This window comes from Podarcis erhardii (assembly GCF_964252035.2).
Source record: "Podarcis erhardii genome assembly, chromosome: 2".
NCBI classification, from domain to species: Eukaryota; Metazoa; Chordata; class Lepidosauria; order Squamata; family Lacertidae; genus Podarcis; species Podarcis erhardii.
The window spans coordinates 56,798,121-56,823,364 of NC_138498.1; the positions used below are offsets into that span (position 1 = coordinate 56,798,121).

The 25,244-nt window shown below is 44.9% G+C and overlaps 1 protein-coding gene across 1 annotated transcript; it reads right to left on the reverse strand.

Moving 5' to 3' along the window:
• Window positions 1-1,638: 1,638 nt before the first annotated feature.
• On the reverse strand, window positions 1,639-4,838 carry SOWAHA (sosondowah ankyrin repeat domain family member A). Its single transcript, XM_081851076.1, has one exon. The coding sequence runs from the start codon at window positions 4,765-4,767 to the stop codon at window positions 3,295-3,297; it is 1,473 nt and encodes a 490-aa protein (XP_081707202.1). The 5' UTR covers window positions 4,768-4,838; the 3' UTR covers window positions 1,639-3,294.
• Window positions 4,839-25,244: the final 20,406 nt, after the last annotated feature.

Below are 25,244 nucleotides of genomic sequence, written 5' to 3' on the forward strand. Positions count from 1 at the left end.
AGGCTAGCCTAAGGCAATACCCACTCTTAGTCATACTCAGTGTATACATTCATTGATATCCATCCATTCATTTTAATAAGGCTTCTTTGGGAATGACTTTAGTTGGATATTACCTATAAAATATTGCAAATGAAATACGCATGTTACATATGCATGGCACTTGTTTTCATCTTTGATTAATAAATCAGTCACACTGGAGAAACAGTCTTTGCATTTCCTTTAGTATGCAAGTACAGTGGTGCCTCGGGTTACATACACTTCAGGTTACAGACTCCGCTAACCCAGAAACAGTGCCTCAGGTTAAGAACTTTGCTTCAGGATGAGAACAGAAATCGTGCTCCAGTGGCGAGGCAGCAGAAGGAGGCCCCATTAGCTAAAGTGGTGCTTCAGGTTAAGAACAGTTTCAGGTTAAGTATGGACCTCCGGAACGAATTAAGTACTTAACCCGAGGTACCACTGTATATTCCTTTTACAAACACCTGCTTCACAAAGAAAGGGGTTTGGAGAAGGTCCACTTTTAACAGCAAAGTGAGCATATGGCCAAGGGCTGGTAAACCTCATATTCGAAATCCCTGAGTACTTTTCTCCTTAGCCAACCTTTAATATAAGAAATGAGCTCAGCTGCAGGTTGTTTTGCAATCCTTATTCATCTGCCCAATGGCTGTTAAAACTGAACCTGCACTCACTCCCCTCTTTCTGTGTGAATGGGGCCGGCCCAGATTTAAACACCCATGTCTGGCAATGTTTGGCCCTAGCTCTATGCTGGATTGAGCTTGCTATTTTTATTTGCTAAGAATGGGAACAGAAACAATTTGTTAGCTACCCATCTCTTGAGCAGATAAAGTCCTACAACAACTTGTGGAATACTTTAGCAAAGACTATTATGCATATGCACACATAGGTAGCCAGATAGTAGTACTGTATTGAGTTTATTAAAGCAAGGCAGATACAACCTTCCAAGAGCCAACTTGTGCCACAGCAGGGCCTTTGTTTACTAGGCCAAAGTCTGACGTAAAAATCAATAAAGGTTACAGCCATTGCCTGTTTGGGCCCTTGATGTATTCAGAGATTAAATGTGTGACACATGAGACTGATCACTAATCCTTTCTGAAGTGAATCTGCTCTTCTTCAATAACAGAATTTAAATTATCCCAAAACTGCAACTTTTGGAGGAGGGACTGGATGTATCGCTTGGATGAAGCTGGTACACAGCACTAAAATCACAGCTACTTTGCTCTTCCCCCTGCTCTTGCAAAGTAAACAATGGTTTGGCATAGCATTATGTTTGAACCTGGAATTGTGGTTTGTCTCTTGCAAACAATCCATGAGAAGCCAGGAACAAACCTATGAGCTCAATGTTTGTTTGGAGTTAAGTGTAACTGTGATTTAAAGTGATCCATAAACCTCGCCACAGAATTAGGTTAGAAGTCCCCATACAACGCCACTAAATAGTCAATTGTATTAAAATCAATTTATACTGAACTATCATCCATACAATTTTTAAAATGGTGGGACAATAACTACCCTTATTTACAAAAGGCTTTTAGTTCTTGCAGAGCATTATGTCTTTTTAAAAACTACCCACGGAGCCTTACCACTTGACATATTTTAAGTTAGTTATGTCATTGAGATGCACACTTCTTTTGAGTGTTTAATGATGGCTGATGGTGCACCTAACATGCCCAGCCTTAGTTTACATCAAAGTTCATCACCAGAAAGACACCAAAACATGTCAGTATTTACATAATATACAATATAAAAATAACTATCTTAAAGAGCTATATTTCCATTAGTCTATTCCTCATATAAAAATATGTACCCTAAATAGGTTTTTCCTTTTGTTACATTTTTGAAAAGTTATACTTAGAGGACAAGAGGTTTGTATATTTTGTCAGACTGTTATGGCATTTAGAATCACACAGGTTTTCATTAGTTTGCGAAAACTATTATATATATTCTCTGAATAAAACAAGACATATCTCCACCTGCAATCTCAGCCATGCCTACTCAGAATTGAATCCTATTGAGTTCAATGGTGCTTACTCCCAGGTAAGTGAGGCTGGGATTGCAGTTTAAGTTGATAATATAAATACAGCACTGAGGTAGAGATGCTTAGGGCTTTTTCTTCTCTTTTCTTTTTAAGTTGGCTAGAGCCGATTCTTCAAATTCATTGCATTTTTTGTTTTCTGCATGCAGTAAAATTCTTACTAGGAGGCATTTTTAATACAAAGTATAAAATATAATGAATTGCCCTTCTCTCCAGCATGCCACTAGAATTATGTATCCCTTTTCAAACATAATTAAAACTGTAATTTAAAAAATTGACATTTTGAATTTTTGGCATCTGCTTTAAAAGCCAAAATAAAGCTTTACTACGGCATAACTGTTCCTTCCTTTTTAACCATAGGGATCACAGATTCACTGAACTGTAAGGTGGATTTCATAAGAATTGCATGCAATGCAAACTCTTACAGAACACGTTCAATGTTTTGAATACTAAATATGGCACAGCATTAGGAAGGCAGCACTACCTTTAATTAACTCATTAATCTGTGCTGACAGGCATGGATGGGATGCAAAGAACCTCCCTGAAATGATTTTCATTCCCAGATCAGAAGTTTTTAGAGGCTATAAAGGAAACATTTTGTTCTTTAAAAAATGTGCATGCCGTGAACTGAACATAGTGTTTGTTTCAAGATGTACTGCTTTATATGCAGTGGCATCTACTGTATTTGAAATTGACATTTTTATTCCTGTCCTTTTCAGACATGCAACTCAATCCTATTCATGCTTCCTCAAAAGGAAGTCAATTGTATTCCATAGGACTTCCTTACTGCCAAGAAAGAGTCTTAATCCTATACAAACTCACCTGGGAATACGTCCCATTGGCTTGCGCATTACTTCTGTGTCTGGGACTGCACTGTTACTTAATTCATTTGGTTTTAATGGACCTTTCATCACGTAACAAAATAAGGGTCTCACATTAAAATCACTCACTAAAACAAAAGAAAACAAACCAAGCCCTGCATGAAATGTCACATGGATTTAGTAAGGGTAATTTTTGCTGAGCAAAACTATTTTCAGTGAAATGTATGAGGCAAAGATCACATTCAGGAATACTGAATTCAACTGGTATTCAGATACAACCCTATAGAGAATCCATTCAGTCCCTGGATTAGACATGCTAATGAGAAACATATTTAAAAACACAAAAGCAGAAGTATTTATGTGAAAGAATAAGCAACACATGACTGCTTCACTATTCATATTATTTTGATTTCAGCAAGACAGAGCCTAGTGACCAAAAAACAACTCTGAAACTGGTCTGCGTTTTGTCGTTGCTTCCTCTTGGTCATCTTCCACTGCCTCAGATAAGGAAGAATAGGACGAGAAAGTCCCTCTGGACTTCAGCTTCCTCCTTGGGGTTGAGGCTGCATTGAAGAACTTATTGAGCGTAGCTGGTTTCTTTAAGCCTTTGGTCAGCTCATAGAAAGCAGTGTCATCAGACAAAAGCCCCAGGACAGCACTAGTGGAACTCAAAATGGAAGCCGCCACTTTGGGGTTCTTCTTGATGGAGGCGTTGTGTCCAGAGACCGTGTGAAGGTGGGGGTCCCGCAAGAGGTGTCTGACTGCAAAGGAGGAGCCCTCTTTCAAATATTGAAAGGGTTTCTTCCCACTGTAGTCTCTCAGGTGAACGTTGGCGTCGTAATCCCTGACCAACTGGGCAATGACTTCCTCTTGCCCATGTATGGCGGCAATGTGGAGCGGGGTATAACCGCCGTAGGACTTGGAGTTCACGTTGACATGAGCGCCACCTTTCTCGGCCACCTCAATGACTTTACCCACCATCTCGCAGTTCCCGCTCTTGGCCGCCCAGTGCAGAACGGTGAAGCCGGTCATGAAGTCCCTCTTGCTCGCCAGGTTCTTGTCGCTCAGCAGCAGGCCGTGAAGCTGCTGGGACCACTGGCCGGCTGTGGCCTTCACCAGCCACTCGTGCTCAGCGGCTTCCAGAGGGATGGTCGTAGCGGGACAGTCCGCTTCCTCGCCCACCTTCTGAGACTTCGGCACCCTCCTCAGGTAAGGGGAGTTGGATCCCATCTCTTCCAGCTGACGCCTCTTCATGTAAGGCGACGTAGAGGGGGTGATGGCTGGGAGCCCCACTTGGAGCCAGTCTTTGACTTCCGGCTGCTTCGGCTCAGGGCTTGGGTCCTTGGGCTCCTTGGCCCCGCTGGCAGGCAGCACACAGCGCACGGGCAGCATGCAGGGTTTCTGGGGGGAAGCTTTTGGAGCCAACTTGTCTGGGTCCCCGGGGGCTTTGGGTGCCTCCATGCCCTCCTTTTGAAACAGGCTCTTCAACTGGGACACAGGCATTGCTGGGCTAGCCTCAGGCCCGCTTTCCTGCTCTGGGCCCTCTGGGCCAGCATGGCAAGCAGGCGCCAAAGTGGCCGAGCCTTCCTCTCCTTCCTCTTCCTCCTCCTCCTCCTCGCCAGAGCGCCCCCCAGCGGGCGCTGCGCTCACTTCCGCCTCCTCCAGGCGCCAATTCTTCCTCAGCACCACGAACTTCGCTCCGTCTTCCTCCTTCACGACGGCCACGTTGTTGACGAAGTGCTTAAACCGCTCGCGGAGGGCGGCTCGGGCTTCGGGCTCCCCGCCGGGCGCTTCCAGGAGCGGCTTGAAGCGGCTCAGCAGCTCCGAATTGCGCACCTTGCCGCCGCGCTCCCGCAAGAAGCCCAGCACGGCAGCCTGGCTCAGCTCGGGCTCAGCCATGCCCGCCTCAGCGCGGACAGACGCAGCGCGGGAAGAGAGAGAGTCGGTGGCGGCGGCGGCGGCGGCGGCGCGCGCTCTTTCCCGGGCGGGTGAAGCCACCTGCTGCTGCCGCCGCCGCCTCTACTGAGGGAAGGAGCAGCTCTGGCGCTCTCCCAGCTGGCCAGCAGCGCGGCGGGGTGGAGTGGAGAAGAAGGAAAGGCCACCCACAGCCGAGGTGCCTGGGAGTTGTAGGCGAGGACACACCTGAGGCGGAAGCCCCGCGCGCCTCTCCCGAAGCCGAGCGCGGCTTCCAGGCACCGCCGCCAGGCTCTCCCCACCCCCGCCTCGCTTTCCCAAGTGGTTGCGCCCGCAAAGCGCGCATCTCGGGTTCCATCCCACGCGAAGAAGATAAAAGCGAGGCGCATTCCCCTCCCCGCGCAAGGCAGAAATGAAACATTCCTACACTCGTTGCCATTGATTCCCAGGAGCGGCCGCGTGGCCAGTGGCAGGTTGGACGGCTGCATCGCCCTCGCACCGAGCTAAAGCAGCAGCTCGTTGATCGAGCGTGGTATCCAATGCGGCGGGCATCGTGGACCGGGCAGAACCGCTTATTTGCTCGTGCAGCCGCCTTGAAAATATTTTCATGGGTGTTCGTAGTAGTAACCTTGCCTATGCACGTTTTAATAGAATGCTCTGATAAGGAGAATTAAACGCGTCTGCAGTTGCCATCAGCGATATCTGGTAGAGCAAGAACCGCAGAGGGAGAGGACATATTTAGGTGAATATATATACAGACCATTCACCCACTCTTATTGCTACGCTTACTTGTTTATAATCCGGCTTTCTCTAAGGCTGTGTACACATTGCTCTTGGGCGCTCCCACTGCTGGTGTTTGAAGCTGAGTACACGTGAGGATGCTAGCCAGGATCCATATGCATCCTGTAGCCGCTCGAGAAATTCTGCTGTTTGATGCCAGCTTCCATCTGATTTGAATATGCAAGCTGTGGTTAGACTGAGGTGTGTACACTTGACACAGCTGCTGCTTGTCCACAGGTGAGAGCCTCACTGAATAGTGAAATGTTGAATTACAGCTCCCAGGATTCTTTGCAGGAAGTCATGTGCTTTCAATGTGCATTGAATGCGATCTAACTAGAAAGGTGGTCCTACATTTTGGGCTTGTATACACTTCCTCTTGTCCTGCTGCTTCCCCCTGGGGGAACCACTCTTTAGCACTCTATTGGACCAAACAGCAGTTCGGGTTTTCCATGCATTGTTGTTTGTTCCTGTTTAAAGCTAAAGAGAGGACGTCCTCTACTGGCATGTTGGCAGACGAACTCTGCACCACAGAGATGTCTGCAAATGTGACTTGAAGACTGACAACATCAACCCCATCATGTAGTAATCTCTTGCAGACGACCACAGTGCCTGGAGACAGACAGTCAACTTGTTTATCCATAGCAATGACCAGAGGAGAAATGACCACTGGAAGGAGCGTAGAGAGAATAAACGCCATGGTGCATCTGCAGCAGCGCAACCAGATGCCTACATCTGCCCCAGCTGCAACAAAACATGTCTCTCCTGTATTGGTTTCTACAGCCACAGCAGGTGCTGTAACCTTCCAACAATCTGACTTCACCAGCAGAGGCACACTCCTCCATTGTCTTCTGAGAATGATGGATGCCAACCCAACCCTAACCTTTTAGCCAAGAGGTGGAGAGAAAATGTTACCTTACTCTGAACCTGATCAGAAATTTGTAGAAGCAAAAGAATGCTAAAATTATCCTTGCCACATGAATAAATGACACAAATGACACCTCCCTCATGTTTCCATGTCTGCCATGGTAAGTTATTAGATAGTATATAGTGGACTGCATTTCCCTTCCTTAAGTGATTTTAGAAGAAGGAATTAGCTTTGCTAAGAAGTTATCTTCCATCTCGATAATATTGCACAGTCCACCCTTTCGCTACCTACAGCTGGATATGGAAGAGATTAAAGGGGTCGGCAGCAACAGCATTTTTTAATTCCACTTGCCAAACTAACTTCTAAAGGCAACGGATCAAATAATATTTATAGCAAGATTGCCAGGGCTAATAAAAGATGCTCACTTGATTTATTTCTGCCACAATTTCCTGAAGTAATGAATACTTTTTGCCCTCAGTTATCAAGCCAAAGCCACAGCTTTCAGTACAATTATTGAGGTTTGTAAATTGCATTTTTATTGTTCCCAAGAACTTCTCATCTGTATGCATCTCAAGCTGCAGTTCTGGTGACACATATATTTCCAGCTGGCTATTAAATCTGCCAGCTTCTGTAAGGCATAACAGTCCATAGGTTTACATTTAGGGAGCAGCACTCAAGTGCAGGGACACAAGTGAAGCACTTGTACAGTCATAACTTGGAAGTCGAATGGAATCTGTTCTGGAAGTCTGTTCGACTTCCAAAACGTTTGGAAACCAAAGCGCGGTTTATGATTGGCTGCAGGATACTCCTGCAGCCAATTGGAAGCCGTGCCGGACGCTCAGCTTCCGAAATCGTTCGAAAAACAGAACACTCACTTCTGGGTTTCTATCATTCAGGAGCCAATTTGTTTGGGAGCCAAGGAGTTTGGGATCCAAGGTACGACTGTATTATACATGACTATGGTGTGAGGTTATATTTGTCATAATTGTTTCGAATATATGAAAATGTGCTATTTTTATTGCTGATGGTTTTTATTGTGAAATCACTTTGAAGTATTTAATGGGAGGCAATTTGTATGTGGAAGTAAATAAATACATTTCTATGAGCAGGAGCAGGGTAGGTGGAGCAGGGGCTCCTCTGTGCTGGCACCTTGCATGGCAATGGCATCCTAAATGTCTGTTGGGTCCACTAGGGCCTAAATGAAACTGTTACCACCTTGCTGATGCGATGGTCAGGATGAGTGCGGCAAGTGTGGTGTTCCCTCCCTTGCTTGCCCAAATTGTATCTGAATATGACAGTTTTAGTGGCTCAAGTCATCGTTTACTCTGCAGCTCCTGGGACTGTTAGGCAAGATTTCGTGGTTTAAATTTAGCATTCTGAAAGGAGCATTGCACTGCTTTGGATTGCCAAATGAATTTGTTACTATAATGTAATTAAATATATTGCTGCATGAAAATGAATAGGATCATGCCTTTTTAGGTTTCTGAAAAAAATTAGAGTGCTCTGCAATTCTTGCCTCTAGTCCCTGTTAATACTGATGTATGCTTTGGCAGGACCAAAAAGGCCTTTTTGCAGGAAGACTACACTACACAACAGTACCATGTGTTTGTTTTTGTTTTGCTCTCAGGGTCATGAAATTAAATCCTGATCTACCCAACTGTTTGCAAGGGGGTGATTTTGTGCCAAATCTGCCGGGGAGGCAGAGAGTGGTGTGGTTTTCTTAATGTCTTTCAAAATCAAATGGGAAGGTAAAGTGGATGCATGAAAACATTTGCAGACCTTTTAGCTGTGTAGATGCTTGTACAACTAATGAAAGCAGCTCTGGATAGACTCTTCCAACAGGAGAGGGGCCATGAATCAGTGGCAGAGCATATAATTTGCATGCAAAAGCTCCGGGTATCAGAGAGAGTATACCTCTGAATACCAATTGCTGGGGCACACAAATGGGGGAAGTGTTTTTCTGTAGCTTCCCCTACAACTGGACACATACTGAGCTAGATAAACGTGGTATAAATCAGCTTCTTATGTATCTAACAGTAGTCAGAAATCTTTAGTGAGCCTAACCACCTTGTGTGACTTTCGATCCATACAACTCAGAGTCATATGATATATTCACTTAGCCCCATTGTGTCAAGGCACTGGTTCCGATTGTGCATAGCCTCTCCTGACCCAGATTTAATAGATACTGTAAGTAGTCCTGGGTGCCATTGGCATCCTGATAACATTGTGCCCCACATATTCTGGTGACATTCCAGGAATGTCTGCAGCTTTAAGCCTCTAGAGCACCTGGTCTAGAAAAGAGGTATCAGTGACCGGGCAGTAGTTGTCAAGTGCCTCAGGGTCTAGGGAGGGTTTCTTCAGGAGGAGATATACCACCACCTCCTTCAAGGGACCACCCTCTCATGCGAGGATGCGTTAGTTACCTTCTTCAGCCACTCCCACCCCAATCTGTTCAAACAAGCCAGGATGGGCAAGAGTTGAAGTGGCAACTGCTGGGATGGACAGTCACAAGCACCTCATCCACATCTTTGGGCCTCAGTAACTGGAACTGACCCCACAGAATCAAATAGGACAACACCAGGCACCTCGCCAGAGCAGAGGCTGCTTTAACAGGAGCATCAGGATCTGTGTGCACGCAAGTGATTTTATCCTCAAAGCGCCTAGAGAGCTTATCACACCCGGCCTCTAATAGTTCCCATGTCCCATTAAAAATGGAGCAAGTAACTAAACCTCCTGCCAAAACAGTCTGCAGAAAGTTCTGCCAATGCTGGGTCTTGCTGTCTTAATACAGCCTGATCCTTCTGTTGCTTATAACCCTCTGGTGTTTGTTGGCTTCTTTTTTTTTTGTTGTTGTTTTTTAAATATATTTTATTAAGGGTTTTCTTGTTTTACAGTGTAAGTGTAATGCCTCGTGTATTTTTTTTCCCCGTGTAACATTTTTACAAATCCATTTCATTTGTTGAGGCATTAGGGGGAGAAGAAAAAAGAAAAGAAAAAAAGAAGAAGAAAGGAGGGTGGAAGGAGGGAAGATGGATGGGGGTGGGGTAGGGTAGCGGTGTTTCTATTATGCTTAATGTATGTAGTTTGGTGTCAGCGTGCTTGTGTTGTTCACTTGTGTTCCTTTGGTGGTGAGAGAGGTTGGGGTTGGCCTAGGATGTGATTGTTTGTTTGTGATTGGCTGTGGTGATCTTTGTTTTCGTGTGTGAGTGAGGTGGGTGGGTGTTTTGGATCAAGTTAGCCATATTGATTTGTATGCTGTTGGTGGATTATTGTCATTGTCCTGTTGGGCTGTGTATGTGATAAAGGGGAGCCATACCGGGGTGAAGGTGTCTTCTTCTGTTTGTCCCCGTGTCAGTTTCAGTTTGTTAGTTAATTTTTCTAGTAGGGCTGTTTCCCATACTATTTGGTACCATTGGTCCATGCTTACTCCTGACAGGTCTCTCCAGTGTCTGGTTATGGTGTTTCTGGCTGCTGAAAGTAGGTGGGTTATGAGTTCTTTGTGGAGTAAATGGGCATTGTTGTCTTGGAAGATGTTTAGTAGCTTCTTGTGTAACTTCCTTGCCCCGCCTTTCACATTGTTGACACACTACCGCGCCCTTTGCCAAGGCTACCTGTTTCGTTTGTGGGAATTTTGTGGAGATGGCCTTTCTCCTGGAAACACCTCTTTGCCTTACAGAGATTCTGCAGTGCTGATATATCTCCTGCAGAAGGCTGTCCTGAGTCTTTCTAGCAGCAACAGCTATATAGTGCCATCCCTCTTTTTGATGGAATCATTTGACTTCATTACTTCTTCTGTGTTCCTAAAGCCCTTTGTCTATGTTGGGTTTTCTCATATTTTCTGGGTTAAGCAAGCAAAACTGAATGAAGCACACACACCTCGTTTTAAGTGAGCCTTTGAAGAGATTCAAGGCATTGATAATACATAAGTAAAGTGAATAGTTGACATAAAGCATGTGGATTGATTATTTAGAACTTTCTCGGTCAGTCTAGCAGTGCTAAAATGAAAGCTAATGGGATGGTTATATCTATTAAGTGAAAGGCAGACTGTACATGCTCAGAGGCACTGTTTCCACTTTCAGAGCTGAACTAAGATTGTGTAAGCAGATCATGGGGGTTAAGATTTGGTGAGCTCTAACTTTTGTAAAAAACAAAACAAACAAAAACCAGAAGCTTTTCTTTAGGAATTATGGGATTGGAGTTACCTAAACAATATAAAAATATATTTATGTATGCAACCACTGCTGCAAGAATGGTATTTGCCCAAAGATGGAAGGAAGAAGATGTCCCATTGAAAGAAGACTGGCTACAGAAACTAACGGAATATGCAGAAATGGCAAAACTTACAAAAAGAATAAGAAATCAAGATAACAAAGTCTTTAAGGGGGAATGGAAATCATTTATTGACTATTTACAAATTCATCATAAACAAATTAAGACATTAGCAGGATTAATGTAAAATGTCCAGTATGGAAAGCATATATAAAATGGATGGAAATAAATATAAAATAGTTTTAAATTGGAATATGCAGGAAAATAGAGTAAATAAAAGGAACCAAAGAAAGAGGGGGAGGGAAGTAAAAATATGATATGTAAAGATGATTCTGTTTGAAATGTTTATTTGTCATAAATGAAAATTATTATTTAATAATCATCATCATCATAATAATAAAGATTTGGTGAAGCCTAGCTCAGATGAAATATCAAGATCTAACTAAACCTCCTACTATTGTCCCACCAGTGGTGCCAGCAACTTGGGAAATGTTAGTGAAATGTTCCGAGACACCTATAAGTATATTCAGGGCCATAGAAATGTACAAAATATATGCAAACAACATTATTCATGAATAGTGCACTTGTATGTGGACTGATTTGCTTGCAAAACATTTATGAGCTGCAATCAAGAAAATTATGTGCCTCCGTGTGTATGCACTTGGAACCAGAAGTCACAATGGTGGGTACAATTCATAAATACTCTTTCAGATGCGATAATTGAGGTTTGGGTTTTGCGACAACGAATGAATGTTTATTTTGCTATATGTACAAACACTGGGAAGCCACAGTCACAATTTCTTTGTAGAAATAAACCACAGCAAAATTAATGTCTGATTATCATGTTTAGCTATCTGTGCTCAGGTTTCATACTTCTTTCCTATATGGAAGTGCTTATAAAACAGAACAACCTGTGAAATCATTATTTATTTAACTTCCACCTCGCTGCTGCCGCCACCCCTGCAAAAAGAGCCCCGGGTGGCAAAGTACAAAAGAGCAAAAACAGTATCAGCATTTTAAAATGATTTAAAAAAAATAAAAATAACCAAATATTCTCACAGCTAATAAGTTGCCAGGATCAGCTTTGGCAGTTTCTGTCAATTCCAAATATTTCCCCTTCTTTCTTGTCACCTTTGCTGCGGAGTACATTTCACAGTCCCGTTGATAAGTCTCCAGCTGCTCAGGTGAGATGTCCTAGTGGTACATGACCTTACTCAGATTTGGTTTCCTATGGAACAGTAGCAGATGGTGTGGTGGAACAGAGACACTTTCTGGACCTCTCAGCAAGTGAATCATCACTGCTCACCATGAAGGAGAGTGGAGGCCGAGGTAGCAGGGAGAGTGATGGAACTGGCTCTGCTGGTGTGTTTGGACCACACCAATGTCACTGCCACCTAGCTTCTCCCCCTCCTGGTAAGCAGAAGCACTTCACCTGCAGGGAGGTCAAATAACCACCTTCACCCCACTTTTGTCATCTACTACTACTTTGGAAGAAGACAGGAGTGCCTGGCATGCTCTGGTCCATGGAGTCACGAAGAGTCGGACACGACTAAACAAATAAACAACAACTACTACTACTACTTTGGAAGGAAGTCTCTGGAGGCTTCGGGCATTTTGCAAAATCTGGGTTTATTTACAAATGCACAGACTGCATGGGTGGATGTGCAGTTTAAACACTCCAGCCGAAAATACCACTGCCACACATCAAATCTTTAGCAAGAGGCAACTCCCCAAATGCTTACAGAGCTCTCTTCCTCTTGTGCTGTGCTCAGAAAACTGCAGTCTTCCCTTTTTGTTACCTTTCTAAGACACACAGCAACCTAGATTACGGTACATCAGTGGTTTTTTTTCCCTGGGGGCCAAGGGTGCACAGTACCGGCACCTCCCCCCCCCCGCCCTTACTGTAATAACTTCATGTTGAGTACCGGCACCCATTTTTTCTTTTTTAAAAAGCACTGGATTACATCATCCTTAGATGGGAGGTGGAAAGGTATGTCCCTCCACAACTCTTGCCTCTGACTGGTTTTCCTATTTAGAACAATAAAGAGTGGGCTTGTATCAAGAAGTCATCTTCTAACAATTAGCTCCCATCAGTGCTACTTTTCTAGAAAAAGAGGTGCCTGAACACCTCCCTTGTTCTCTTAGAATGGCAATGGTGCCCACCTGAGAAGTGCTGGAACTGAGTTCTGGGGAGTTCCAGATGAAAAAAAAAAAAGTCCTGGCTTCTATGGAGAGACACCTGAAAATCTTGGGCTACTAACACTTCTTTGTCAAGTCCAAGATTCCAGCCAGTAGCCCTATTCACAGAAATCTGATAGCAAATCCTTTAACATTATAAACAACACTATATTATATAATTTTTAAAGGATGTTTGTATCATCAGGATGAATGTAATCTGGTAATAACAGCAGCAGCAACAACAACAACAGTACCCCACTCATCTGACTGAGTTGCCGCAGCCACTCTGGGTGGCTTCCAGAATACACAAAAACAATGAAACATTAAACATTACAAAACTTCCCTGGTCTAACCCAAATGTTAAAACATAATTTAAATCATGAATTCTTAGGGTAATGTGTGTTTCCCATCACCAGACCTCAACTAAGTTTTTACTGGTTCCTTGGTGAATTAATTTTGTAAAACTGTCAAGGCATGCCTAACTTGACACATCATTATGTTTAGAGCACCTGCCTCTTAGAAAACCACCCACTGTGTTTGCCTTCAGCATCTGTAACTCTTCGTTTCTTCATTCAATTTGTAACTTACACCTTCAGCAAACAAAACCTACAGAACCACTGGATGGAATCCCAGTGGTGTCCTGGTGGTGTGCGTGGAAGATCTTTGAGGCCAGCGGAGGTATCTATGTTAACAGAAAAGGAAGGTGCGAAACAGCTTTATATGAATTTGGACCAGTGACCCAAACCACTCATCATTGCCTGCACTGACTGGCAGTGACTGACTAGGTCTCCTTTCACATCTGTATCTGGAGATGCCACAAATTGACTCTGGGGTCTTCTGCATGTAAAGCAGATGTTCTAAGACTGAGCTATGGCCTGTACCCCTCAAAAGGACGGCAGAGTGTTTTTATCGATTCATGCTTCCTTCCATAGTCCCCATGCCACCTTCTGCCTTGTTCTGGAGGGTGGGGGGTGGCAGAGCAGCAGTTGGTAAAAATCACCCCCTCTTCCCTTTCATTAGCTTTCACTGGATCAAAAGCCCTTCCGTGAGCCCAAGGGTGCTGACTCAAATCTACCCAAAACAATTATTATTATTATTAACAAAAATATTGTTGAGACAGTGCTGAGTCCCACAAGTAAGTTCCTGAGTGTGAACCCTCTCTCAGCAGCCTGTTAGTGCCAATGTGTTTCCCTTAAAGTCTAAGCAGAAGGCCAGCATTACTCTGACTATGGACATTACAGCAGAAAGTAGCTCAACGAATAGCATCAACTAGGTAGAATATTTTGTATTCATCTAAGGGTGAAATGACGTGAGGGGTGGGGAATTATGAGTGCTGAGCTGCATTTGGTTAGAGGGTGTTTGTTGTGGCTGCTGCTTTTCAGTTGTGCACAAACTGTCCCAATCTTAAACTAATATGTGCCTTGCACTAGAGAAGAAGAGATAGAGAATAGAGACAAGGATTCCGTATTAATTCTCTTGATTTAGGCACTGGTAAATTATTACTGCTGCACCACACACGGCAATTTAAAAAGTCAGAAACAATAAGACCCTTGTCCTGAGGTGCTAACAATCTAAAATTCATATATTGGGGGAGAGAAATGAAGTGAAATAGATTCAGAGTCGAGAGTGGATTTCATGCTCTTTATTCAGCTCATAGTGGTGAGGAGGAATGGAAGTCCCCTCAAAGTATCTGCTTTATATACATTATTTACACAATGGGCTGCACGTGATTGGCTAATTCCAGAATTCTCCTGTAGGCCAATCAGGTTGTAGATTCACTTCCATCTGGAGCCGGATTGGGTGGCTCCTGCAGACCAATCATACTGCTGCATTGTTCTAGGACCAATCAGACTGCTGCATTCTGAATCCTATTGTTCTAGGACCAATCAGACTGCTGCATTTTGGATCCTATTGTTCTAGGACCAATCAGACTGCTGCATTTTGGATCCTATTCAACTCAGTACATAACATGAAGGCAGGGAGAATTAAGGGTGGAATGTGCTTGTGTTTCAACTACACATTTTTAAGCTCAGTTAAGTAGAGTACAGGGACAAGTTTCCTAGAATGCCCTTTCTGACCAAACTTGTGCTGACCTGCCCTCAGGTACTAGACTGATACTCTTAGGGTTGCTGACCTCATTTCCTCCTTCCTCCTTCTTCGTTCTCATCTTGGGAGAGGACATATCTTTTGTGTCTTTCCTGTTGAGATGCAAGAGCAAACATGGCTCAAGGCATCTCCACCTTAGTTAAATAGAACTAGGACCTTTCCAGTCAGATGTGTATTCCCATAATAAACATAGCTTTCTTATTTTTTCTAAACTCAGAATCTCAGGGTGATTATATGCAGGATAAACTGTGCTTCTCCAACCAGGATTCAGCATGAAGTTCAACTTCTGCTGAGTGATTTAACTCCTAACGCAAACAGATTTCCACCCAGATGTTCCTTCCCAACCAAACTTATGGTTAAAAGCAATTTAAGTGGCAGCCAGACTTCACTGTTGTAAATAAGGTGTGGCATCATGTTGCAATATAGGTGGAGAGAAAGAGCAGCAATGCTGAATGAGCCGGAAAAATATGAGAATGAACAATGTGAAGAGAAAGTCATGCTTCATAGCTAAACGGTAGTGAGCTAACTCTCCATTGTGAGAACTGGTGATATTTTTAAACTGTTCTGACCAAGTGAATCTGCTCCTGGAATGCAATCTTGCATTGTACAACAAACAGAACCATGAAAGCCAGCGCTATCGAATTTCCTCATTCATATTTTCCTTTGAAACAAAGCGTGTGCTATGTGCAGGCAAAACAGCTTCTCCATTGTTAGGGTGAAAGACGCAGTAACATTTCAATGGATAAACAATCAAGAGATTGTGGGGAGATGGGGGGCATCCACAGATAAAAGGCATTCTCTGAGCAAAGAGCTGGATACAAATCAAGAACCAATTAAAAAAAAATCTTAGTATTGTAGAATAATCTTTTTGCTCAATTTTTTAAAAAGTGGAGTTACACTTGAAGTTAGACATGATCTAGGTTTGTTGGGCACTAGTTTATTTGTTAACAACCTCAGATATGCAGATGACACAACTTTGATGGCAGAAAGTGAGGAGGAATTAAGGAACCTCTTAATGAGGGTGAAAGAGGAGAGCGCAAAATATGGTCTGAAGCTCAACATCAAAAAAACTAAGATCATGGCCACTGGTCCCATCACCTCCTGGCAAATAGGAGGGGAAGAAATGGAGGCAGTGAGAGATTTTACTTTCTTGGGCTCCATGATCACTGCAGATGGTGACAGCAGTCACGAAATTGAAAGACGCCTGCTTCTTGGGAGAAAAGCAATGACAAACCTAGACAGCATCTTAAAAAGCAGAGACATCACCTTGCCAACAAAGGTCCGTATAGTTCAAGCTATGGTTTTCCCAGTAGTGATGTGTGGAAGTGAGAGCTGGACCATAAAGAAGACTGATTGCCAAAGAATTGATGCCTTTGAATTATGGTGCTGGAGTAGACTCTTGAGAGTCCCACAAGAAGATCAAACGTATCCATTCTGAAGGAAATCAGCCCTGAGTGCTCACTGGAAGGACAGATCCTGAAACTGAGGCTCCAATACTTTGGCCACCTCATGAGAAAAGAAGGCTCCCTGGAAAAGACCCTGATTTTGGGAAAGATGGAGGGCACAAGGAGAAGGGGGTGACAGAGGACGAGATGGTTGGACAGTGTTCTCGAAGCTACCAGCATGAGTTGACCAAACTTCGGGAGGCAGTGGAAGACAGGAGTGCCTGGCGTGCTCTGGTCCATGGGGTCACGAAGAGTCGGACACGACTTAACGACTAAACAACAACAGGTTTATTTGTTAATCAGTAAAGGAAGGCTGTTTCCCAAACAGTTTTGCACCAATTGTCTATCGTTGTGCCAGAACAAAGTGCTACTTGTCTATGTGCAGGAAGATTTTGAAATGAGGGCAGACTTAATCATGTAGCCCCCCCCCCCACCGTGCTTTCTAAAATGGTGAGCTCCCAGGAAGGTGAACCATGGTGTGTCCCCCCCCCACTTCTGATTGTTTAGATTAGCCCGATGACTTACCTGCTTGAGTAAGAATGGCAATGGTGCCTTACTAACAATTCCGAGGAATATTCCATTTCCCCAGATAGTCTTCAACTCTCACAATGTGTGGTTGCTTTTCTGTAAATCAATCAATTGAAAGTTATCCTGCATGTATGAAAAGGTAGCTTCTTCAGGCAACTCTAAGTGGCTCCTTCTACTTTGCTAATTTCAGTGGTGCCAGTGCCCAATGGTTCTGGTGGGGCAGAAGGCAGGGAAGCCTAAAGTAGGTGGAGCCAGAGCCAAGGCCAGGCAGAGCCAAATAATTCAAATTTAGTCACCACCCTCCTCCCTGCTGGGTTCTACAAATGCAGCTCTAAGACTGAGGAGGAGGAAGCAGACAGCCAGTGCTAGCCTTTGGTTTGGTTGTAAATAAGAAGGCACATAGGCTTGGAGGAATCAAGGCTTGGGGCAATGCCCCATTTGCCCTAATGGACCTGCCTTCTCTAGTTAATGAATGTGGGAGATGAGCAGCCAAACCAAACAAGTGCATATTCTTGCCAAGGACTAAGCCCACAGAGCTACATTGCTGATAGGCAAATACTCAGACCATAGAAATACTATCAGCAGAGAGGGCTCGTGTGTGATGTCATTTCTCCTCCTCTCCTGGAGAGGAAGGAGCATATCATACTTCCTGTTCCTCTCTCTTCCTTTGACCAGCCTTGGATGCAAACATGCCTCTGCTTCCTCCAGCTTTTAGCATGTGCCTGAAGCTGGTTGTACTGTAAATATAAGTATTTTGCCTGCATACTTTTTACTGCTGTTATTTCTGAGAACCAATGCATGATTATAAAGTAAGGAATCTTATTTTTAAACTTCCTTTGCAAGTTGTTGCCTTTGTTAAGTGGAAGAAGAAGGGGGAAGGCCAGGGCCAGATTTAGGTGTGATTTAAGCTGCTGAAGGTAATGGAGCCCTTTATATGTCCAGCTGTCCTTTGTCAACAACAAATTGTCTCTGTTTTTTTGTGTTGAATATATGCTATATCAGGGGTCAGCAAACTAAGGCCTGCAGGCTGGATCAGGCCCAATGGCCTTCAGGATCCGGCCCGTGGACTGTCCGTGGATTGGCGTGGGGATTCTGTTTGTTCAGGCTGCGCCATTCCCCCCCCCCCCCGTGCCATTCCATTCCCCGCCCCTCTCCCTCACACACACCATGGCAGTGCCTCCTCCCTCCCTCCTCCTGGCTTCTCCCCGCCCTGCCTAGAGGAGGAAGGGGGCTGGGCTGAGCTGGCTGATTGCCATTTTAAGCAGGTCCTCTCTGGAGCCAGCCTTTTTTCCACTGCTCATCTTCCCTCCGCCGCCGCCCTGCTGCTCCTGTGGGCCAGAGAGCGGAGCGGACAAGCTTGCTCTGCCTATCCATGAGAAGCAGCAGCAGCAGTGGTGGTGGTGGTGGCAGCCCCAGGGAAGGTAAGTGCAGCGGCTGGGGGTGGGGAGGAGGAGGACTACTTGCCCCCCTCACCTCTTTTTCCAGCTCCCCCTTCTGATGCCGCTTCTCTGGCCTGCCACAAAGTCTGAGGGACAGTGGACCGGCCCACGGCTTAACATTTTTGCTGACCCCTGTGCTATATGGTAATTTATGGACCTAATAGGTATCTAAAGCCATTTGCACATAACAAAATATGTATTTTATCAAAGTAATTGTTGAACTGAAATACAATTAAGAAGAAGTATATTAATAGTGAAATGGGGGGGGGGCAAGAAAGTGGGGCCCTAAGCTATAGCATGTTTAGCTTATACGTAAATCCGGCACTGGGGAAAGCAGCTTACTTTGTAGTTAGACTTGCTCAAATGGAGGCTTTGCAGCCTAGTTCCTATGCTTTTAATTTTGCTGTCAAGGGTGGGATTTTTAAAACTCTGTTCAATCCACACATACAGGAGCCTGAAGGGATAAATTGCAATTAATATATTCTTTCCTACCCTTTAAAACCCATCCCACAATTCATGTAACTGATGTGGGATTTTTCAAATTAGCCAGAAGCCAAGTAATAATCAGTTAAAAGTCTGTGCTTGAAAGCCTAGAAGTAAGAGGGTGAACATGGGATTATGGGACAAGAGTGGGATCAGCTCTGCTTCTCCGGCTTCATTGCAGCTGGACCAGGGTGGAGATATTGCGTGATAAACTGCTTACCTGTGCAAAGCCCAGCTCATATTTAAGATTGTTTAAATCTGCTGGACAAAGAATAGAAAACACAAACATCTGTGGAAGGGCTGCCTGGTATGCAAATTGTAAACAGCAGACCTTAAATGTATACAGAGAAATTTGCCTTACGTTGAAAATGCCTGCATAGCTGAGTCAGAATGTGCTGGAGTTCTTTATGTAAGTTGCTTGGAATATAGGTTACCTTTCAGGACATAAGTGGGAGAAATAAGCAGCTTTTTACTACTGTTGTCTTCACAGGTCACCCTGACTGTTCCTGGATACAGGATCATGTGGGGAAATGGCAACATGAACAGACCTGCACACTGATACAGCTAGCAGCAGATAACAGGGACTGCTGTGATCAAAGGAGCCGGTGGAAGCGCTGCTGCAATCTTGGAAGCTGGTGGCAGCTTCTGCTGTCTTAATTCAAATACAACCCAGGGGGAAATGTTTCTGGCTTGCATCTGTGTCTGGCTTGAGTTCTGAATGCAGTGGTGGCAGTAAGAAATGGCTCAAACTAGCTATCTTAAATCCCAAGTTGTTCCTCCCCACACCTGTTTTTACATGAGCTGGGATAATGGCAGTTATCTAGCACCTAAGTGATCAAGGGGAGAAGCAGAGATGGAGCAACAGGTGGTTGTATCTGATGCCTGCCCCCAACTCCCTGCAGTCCTATGGTATGGTTGGATGTTCTTCCACAGGGCCCCATAGCATGGTGGTGATGCTGCTGCTATAAATGTCAGGTCATCACCAAGACTGGGGGGCTGGGGGAGATACTCAGGTCTGCCCTACTGGGTACTCCATGCAGCATCAAGCGAGCCTAGAGGGCAGGGCAGGGCAGGGGGAGTTGCTGTGGTTCATCTGAGTTCATTCTGCTTGAAGGAGGCAGTGGTAAAACCACTCTTCAAGAAACCCTCCCTGGATTTGGAAAATCTAAGTCATTACTGGCCAGGTGCCAGTCTCCCCTTTTTGGGCAAGATTCTTGAGCCATGGTCCAGATCAAGGTGCTCTTGGATGAAACGGATGTTCTAGGTTCATTTTAATTGGGGTTTTAATTGGGGCCTGTTTTTGACACAGAAACTGCTTTGGTCACCATGTATGGTGACCTCTGTTGGGAGAGACAGAGGGGAAATGTGTCCCTGTCTCCTCAACCCCTCAGTGGCTTTCAATACCATTGATCATGGTATCCTGGAGCATCTGTCAGAGTTAGGAGTGGGCAGCACCGCTTTGCAGTGGTTCTGGTCCTACTTGGACAGTCATTTCCAGAGACTGATGCTTGGTAAGTGTTCTTTGACTCTTCACTGTGGGGTTCCTCAGAGTTTTGTTTTATCCCCCATGCTGTTGTAACTGCATGAGTGGGGTCTTCTGACATTTTGGAGTACACACTGTCAGCAATATGCTGATGACACACAGCTCTACTTCTCCTTTACATCTGCAGGTGAGGCAGTGGGTGGGCTACACTGTTGTCTTGCCTCGGTAATGGACTGGATGAGAGCCAACAAACTGAAGCTCAATCCAGATAGGAATGCTCTGGTAACTACTGGGTTAGATTATTGGTTATATGTGGGGCTGCCTCTGAAGATGTTTCAGAAACTTCAGCTGGTGCAGAATTCAGCAGCCATGTTGCTCACTGGGGCAAGATGGTTTGAGCATTTCACACCAATCCTAGTCCAACTGGCTACCAATTAATTTCCAGGCCCAATTCAAAGTGCCGCAAGACCTCAAGGACCGCCTTTCGCCATATGAACTGAACCGGACCCTGCAGTCATCATCTGAGGCCCTTCCTTGTGTGAGTCCTTGAGAGGTCCAGAGGGTGGCAACACGAGAACGGGCCTTTTATGTGGTGGCTCCCCACTTGTGGAATGCTCTCCCCAGGGAGGCTTACCTCTGTATTCGTTACATATCTTTAGGCACCAGCCAAAAACATTCTTTTCCCAGGCCTTTGACTAATTACACTAACTATGGCCTTTTAAATGGGTCTGTGTGTGTGTATTGTTATTGGTTGTGCCTAAATCTAAGGTAGTGGTTTAACAGTGGGAAGCCAGTAGGAAGCAAAAGAAAGGATTAATATGTTTGCACCTGCGCATACAAATATGCACCAAGCAGGCGCCCATTGAAGATTGCAGCCTTAATGGCTTAACAAGAGAGAAAATGTCTCTGGTTTGGGCTACTCACAGACATTTAAGTCAAATGTTACTATGCAGTCTCAGAACCCATTAAAAAGCAAAACACAGAATTAATGTGTGCCGACTGAGCCAATCTTAAGACTTTGGAGAGAAGATGCAAATGGGTGAAATCCAATGCAAATGTTATCTCCACTTCAGAAGCCTCCAAAACTGTTTGTATTATAAGCCATGAAAGGCTCTTGGTGATACTCATGGAGAGATGAACAGGGACGCATCTTCTTTGGACAGTCACACATTGTTTGCCTGCCAAGGACTCGCTCTCCTTCTCTGAGGGCAGCTTTATAGCCACTCATGGACCGATCCCGTGATGTGTGCTGCAGTGTTTCTCAGATGTTTTGAACTTCCACAACCCCCTTCCAAAGTTATTCTGCCCTCTGGGATCCCACGACTCACCCAGCGCCAAGCAGCTGTTCCATAGCAGAATGAAAACATAAACTCCTCACTTTCCTGAGTCTTCAGGTTATAGCAGAGGTGCCCAGATCTGTCACTTACCATTTCTGAGTGCTGCAGTTTAAGCTAAGCATAGTGAGAGTCTCTCTCTCTCTCTCTCTCTCTCTCTCTCTCTCTCTCTCTCTCTGTGTGTGTGTGTGTGCATTTTTGTGTTCACTACGAGGATTTTTTTGTTTTGCCTTAGAATTCAAGAGACATATCCCTTAACACAGGCTATCTGAACCAATTGGCTCCAGCTGTGTGCTATGAGAAAAAGGTTGGCCAGGATAGTGCAGGATTTGGAAGCCATCTTGGATATGATTAAGGGACATCCATCTTCAAATATCTAAAACAGGGGTTGTCAGCATGGTGCCCACAGGCACCATAGCACCTTTGAAGGCTTTCTTTCATGCCCCCAGACAGATGCCCTGGCCTCTGAGTTTTCTACTTTAAAAAATAAGAACCTCTCTAGCCCTTCTAGAAAGAACATTATGCGACAATATGTGCAGGAGTGTGTGTGTGTGTGTGTGTGTGTAATGCTGGCATGATAAGCATAAAATTGTTGCAGGTGGCTATTGCTCTGTTGTATGTTATGCCATGCTCCCTGTGACAGCCATTTTGTGGCTGGCACGCCCAGCACTATCTCAGAATTTGAAATGTGACCACGAAATGTTTCAAAAAGGTTGGTGACTCCTGATCTAAAAGGATGACACTCAGAAGATGGAACAGAATTTGTCCTCCAGGGCTAGAAAAAAAAAAACAGCTGGAAATTTCAGGGGAGCAGATTTCAGCTAAACGTTAAGAGAAACATCGTCACAGAACAAGCTGTTCAGCAGCGGAACAGGCGGCTTTCCCCAAAGGTGGGGAGCTTTCCTTGGCTGGAGGTATTCAAGGGGAGGCCGCATGGCCATCTGCCACAGATGCTGTAGCTGCTTCATTTAAAAGAGGATTAGACAAATTCATGGAGGATAAGTCCATCCATGGTTACTAGTCATGATGGCTGTGCACTGTCTCCAGCATAAGAGGCCTCTCTGAATATCGGCTGCTGGGGAACACGAGCGAGAGAGGGCTCCTGTGGGGAAAGAATGCTGAACTGAACACTTCCACCTTGCCAAAGCATCACCAAAAGAGGACAAAGTATGATGCAGGTCTGCATAAAGGGGTTAATTTGTATGTAGGGAATGCACACTTAGAAACAACGACAACAATTTTGATAGAAATGCAATGCATCTTACTATAGTTGGGAAGCCTGTGGATTGGGGGGGGGGGAGGCTAGCCATTTTTTTTTTACCCTGGGTGAAGCTTCCAGAGGGGCACCATTGAGACTCCCAGCCTGTGTGTGTACACAAATCCACATGGGGTGTGTGCACCAAACTGGGCCTCATTTTGCTCCTGGACTGTGACTAGGTGAACTGAACATTGTCCAGGTTGCTACCTGTCAACTGGCAACTCTAAAAGGTCCCCCTCTCCCTCCTTATGAGTTTTTTTAAAAAAAATCTGCAATCTGGGCTTAGACCAGGCAACTTTTCAAACTGAGGGCTGACTATCCTTTGGCAGTTCTCCAGATGCAGGACATTGCTCTGTAAAAAACGACATATAACCACCCTAACTAGATAGACTTTTGTCTCATGTTCTTCTCATGTCCTTATCCTGTCCTGCAATTCATGCGTGGAGCAGGGGGTTGGGCGAGGTGGCATTCAGGATTCCTTCCAATTGTATGAGTTGGAAAACAAAGTGGGGCAAGCCCTACTTTGCTGCACATTGGCCAAGTATCTAAAGCTGCCTGTTTGTAAAGAAAAGCCGCAGTGTAACTCTACACCGAAGTGTAGAGTGAGGGAGACTCTGTCATGGTAAATGTTGAGCTGCCTGTGCAATATTAGTTTGTGAAAACAAGTACCTCACAACACAAACATATTTGCTTTACAGATACCTAACTTCACACAAGCAAACGTTTCCATTATTTGTATGCTCTCTACACTTATCAGTCAATATTAACATTGTGTCGTAACCATCTTTACCAAGTGATCTCCTTGACAGGGTGCCATGGTTGGAATGTACTGCTTTCTATGGTGCAGTGATTCATGCTTCTCCTCAGAGCAGTCTTTCCCATAGGGCTTAGTGGTGCGTCACACCAGGGCGTCGGCTTCTCAGGGGCACTCCAGCAAGTGCGGAAACTGTGTGGCTTTGCTGGTGGCCTCCCCTTTCCCTGCACGCCCACCAGCTGCGCCCCGCCAACCATAAGGCTGGCGGTCTTGCAGCTTCCCTCCCAAGCCTCTGCGAGGATCACTCTCCTCCCGAGGAGGCTTGGGAGGGAAGCTGTGCTCTCCTCCCACGGAGGCTTGGAAGGGGCACAACTTCACTCCCAAGCCTCAAAGGTGGGGATCGCTCTCCCGCAGCGGGAGAGTTGCACCCCCCCCCATGGCTGGCAGTGCGCAGCTATGGCAACCCCAACACTATCCGTGGTAATTGGGGGGCGCTGGGAGGATATTTGCACCCTGCTAAAGATGGCCCTGCTTCTCCTTTTGATGTAAACCACTGTGTAAGTGACTAATCTGGTCCCATAAGCAAAAGCCTCACAGAAACCTCTTCAACAGATCTTCCTTTTGTAGTAGTGAATACAGGGCTTATTTTAAAAACGATTCTCCCTGTCTGCATCTTCCATCTCCCAAACTGAATTGTATCTGATTTCCAAACCCTGAATTCTGATTTTCTTAATTGCTTTTAGAGATGAGTGCCACATCTCTGGTCTTGCTCACTTGAAAATTATAAGGACAGTAAGTATCCAGAAAAGATTAGTGCATGATGTTGCATAGCCTCTAACACTCAATCATAGTGCATAACCGGTCTTTCTTTCCTATTATTGTAAGAAAGGAGAATGGTTATGACATGAGTATCGAAGGAACATCAATGCCAACTTCTGCCCTGCCTAACAGAGTCATTTGCACACACAAACACAACCCATCATACTGAAGGGGGTTTAGCCAGACCTGCCTGGCTTAGCTGGTGAGGAGCACTGCAAATGTACCTCCTCAAATGGAAGCCACTGCTGGTGGCATCCCCACTGGAAATGGAGGAGGTGAGAACATAGCTGGCTCCTGAGCCAGCCCTCCTCCCATCATGTGACAGCAACAGGTCCAATCATCACTGAACCAGCCTGGAATCTGGCACAGCAAGGAGTGTCGTCGTCCCCCCCCCCCCCCCGCCACACCCCACCTTTCACCCTGGCTGGTGTGAGCAGTGGTGCTGAGGTGCAGACAGTGGCTTTGCCCATGCTGGTTTGGATTGCAGCAAGTCCAGGAAAGTGAAGTGTCCTGTAGTATCAAAAGAAAACCATTCACAGCCATTGGAATGTAGCTTAAGGTTTACTTGCGGGTACAAAAATTAAGTGGAGAGAAAAATATCCTCTTCATTTATGTGAACAAGTGAATGTTATTACATTATATGTTTATTTATACCCTGCCTTTCTCCCTGACAGGGACTACGGCAGCTTGAACATGGTAACTGGTTATATACTCTGTGATA

Coding starts and splice junctions, on each gene's coding strand:
- SOWAHA (XM_081851076.1), bottom strand. CDS start 4,767: ATGGCTGAGCCCGAGCTGAGCCAGGCTGCCGTGCTGGGCTTCTTGCGG.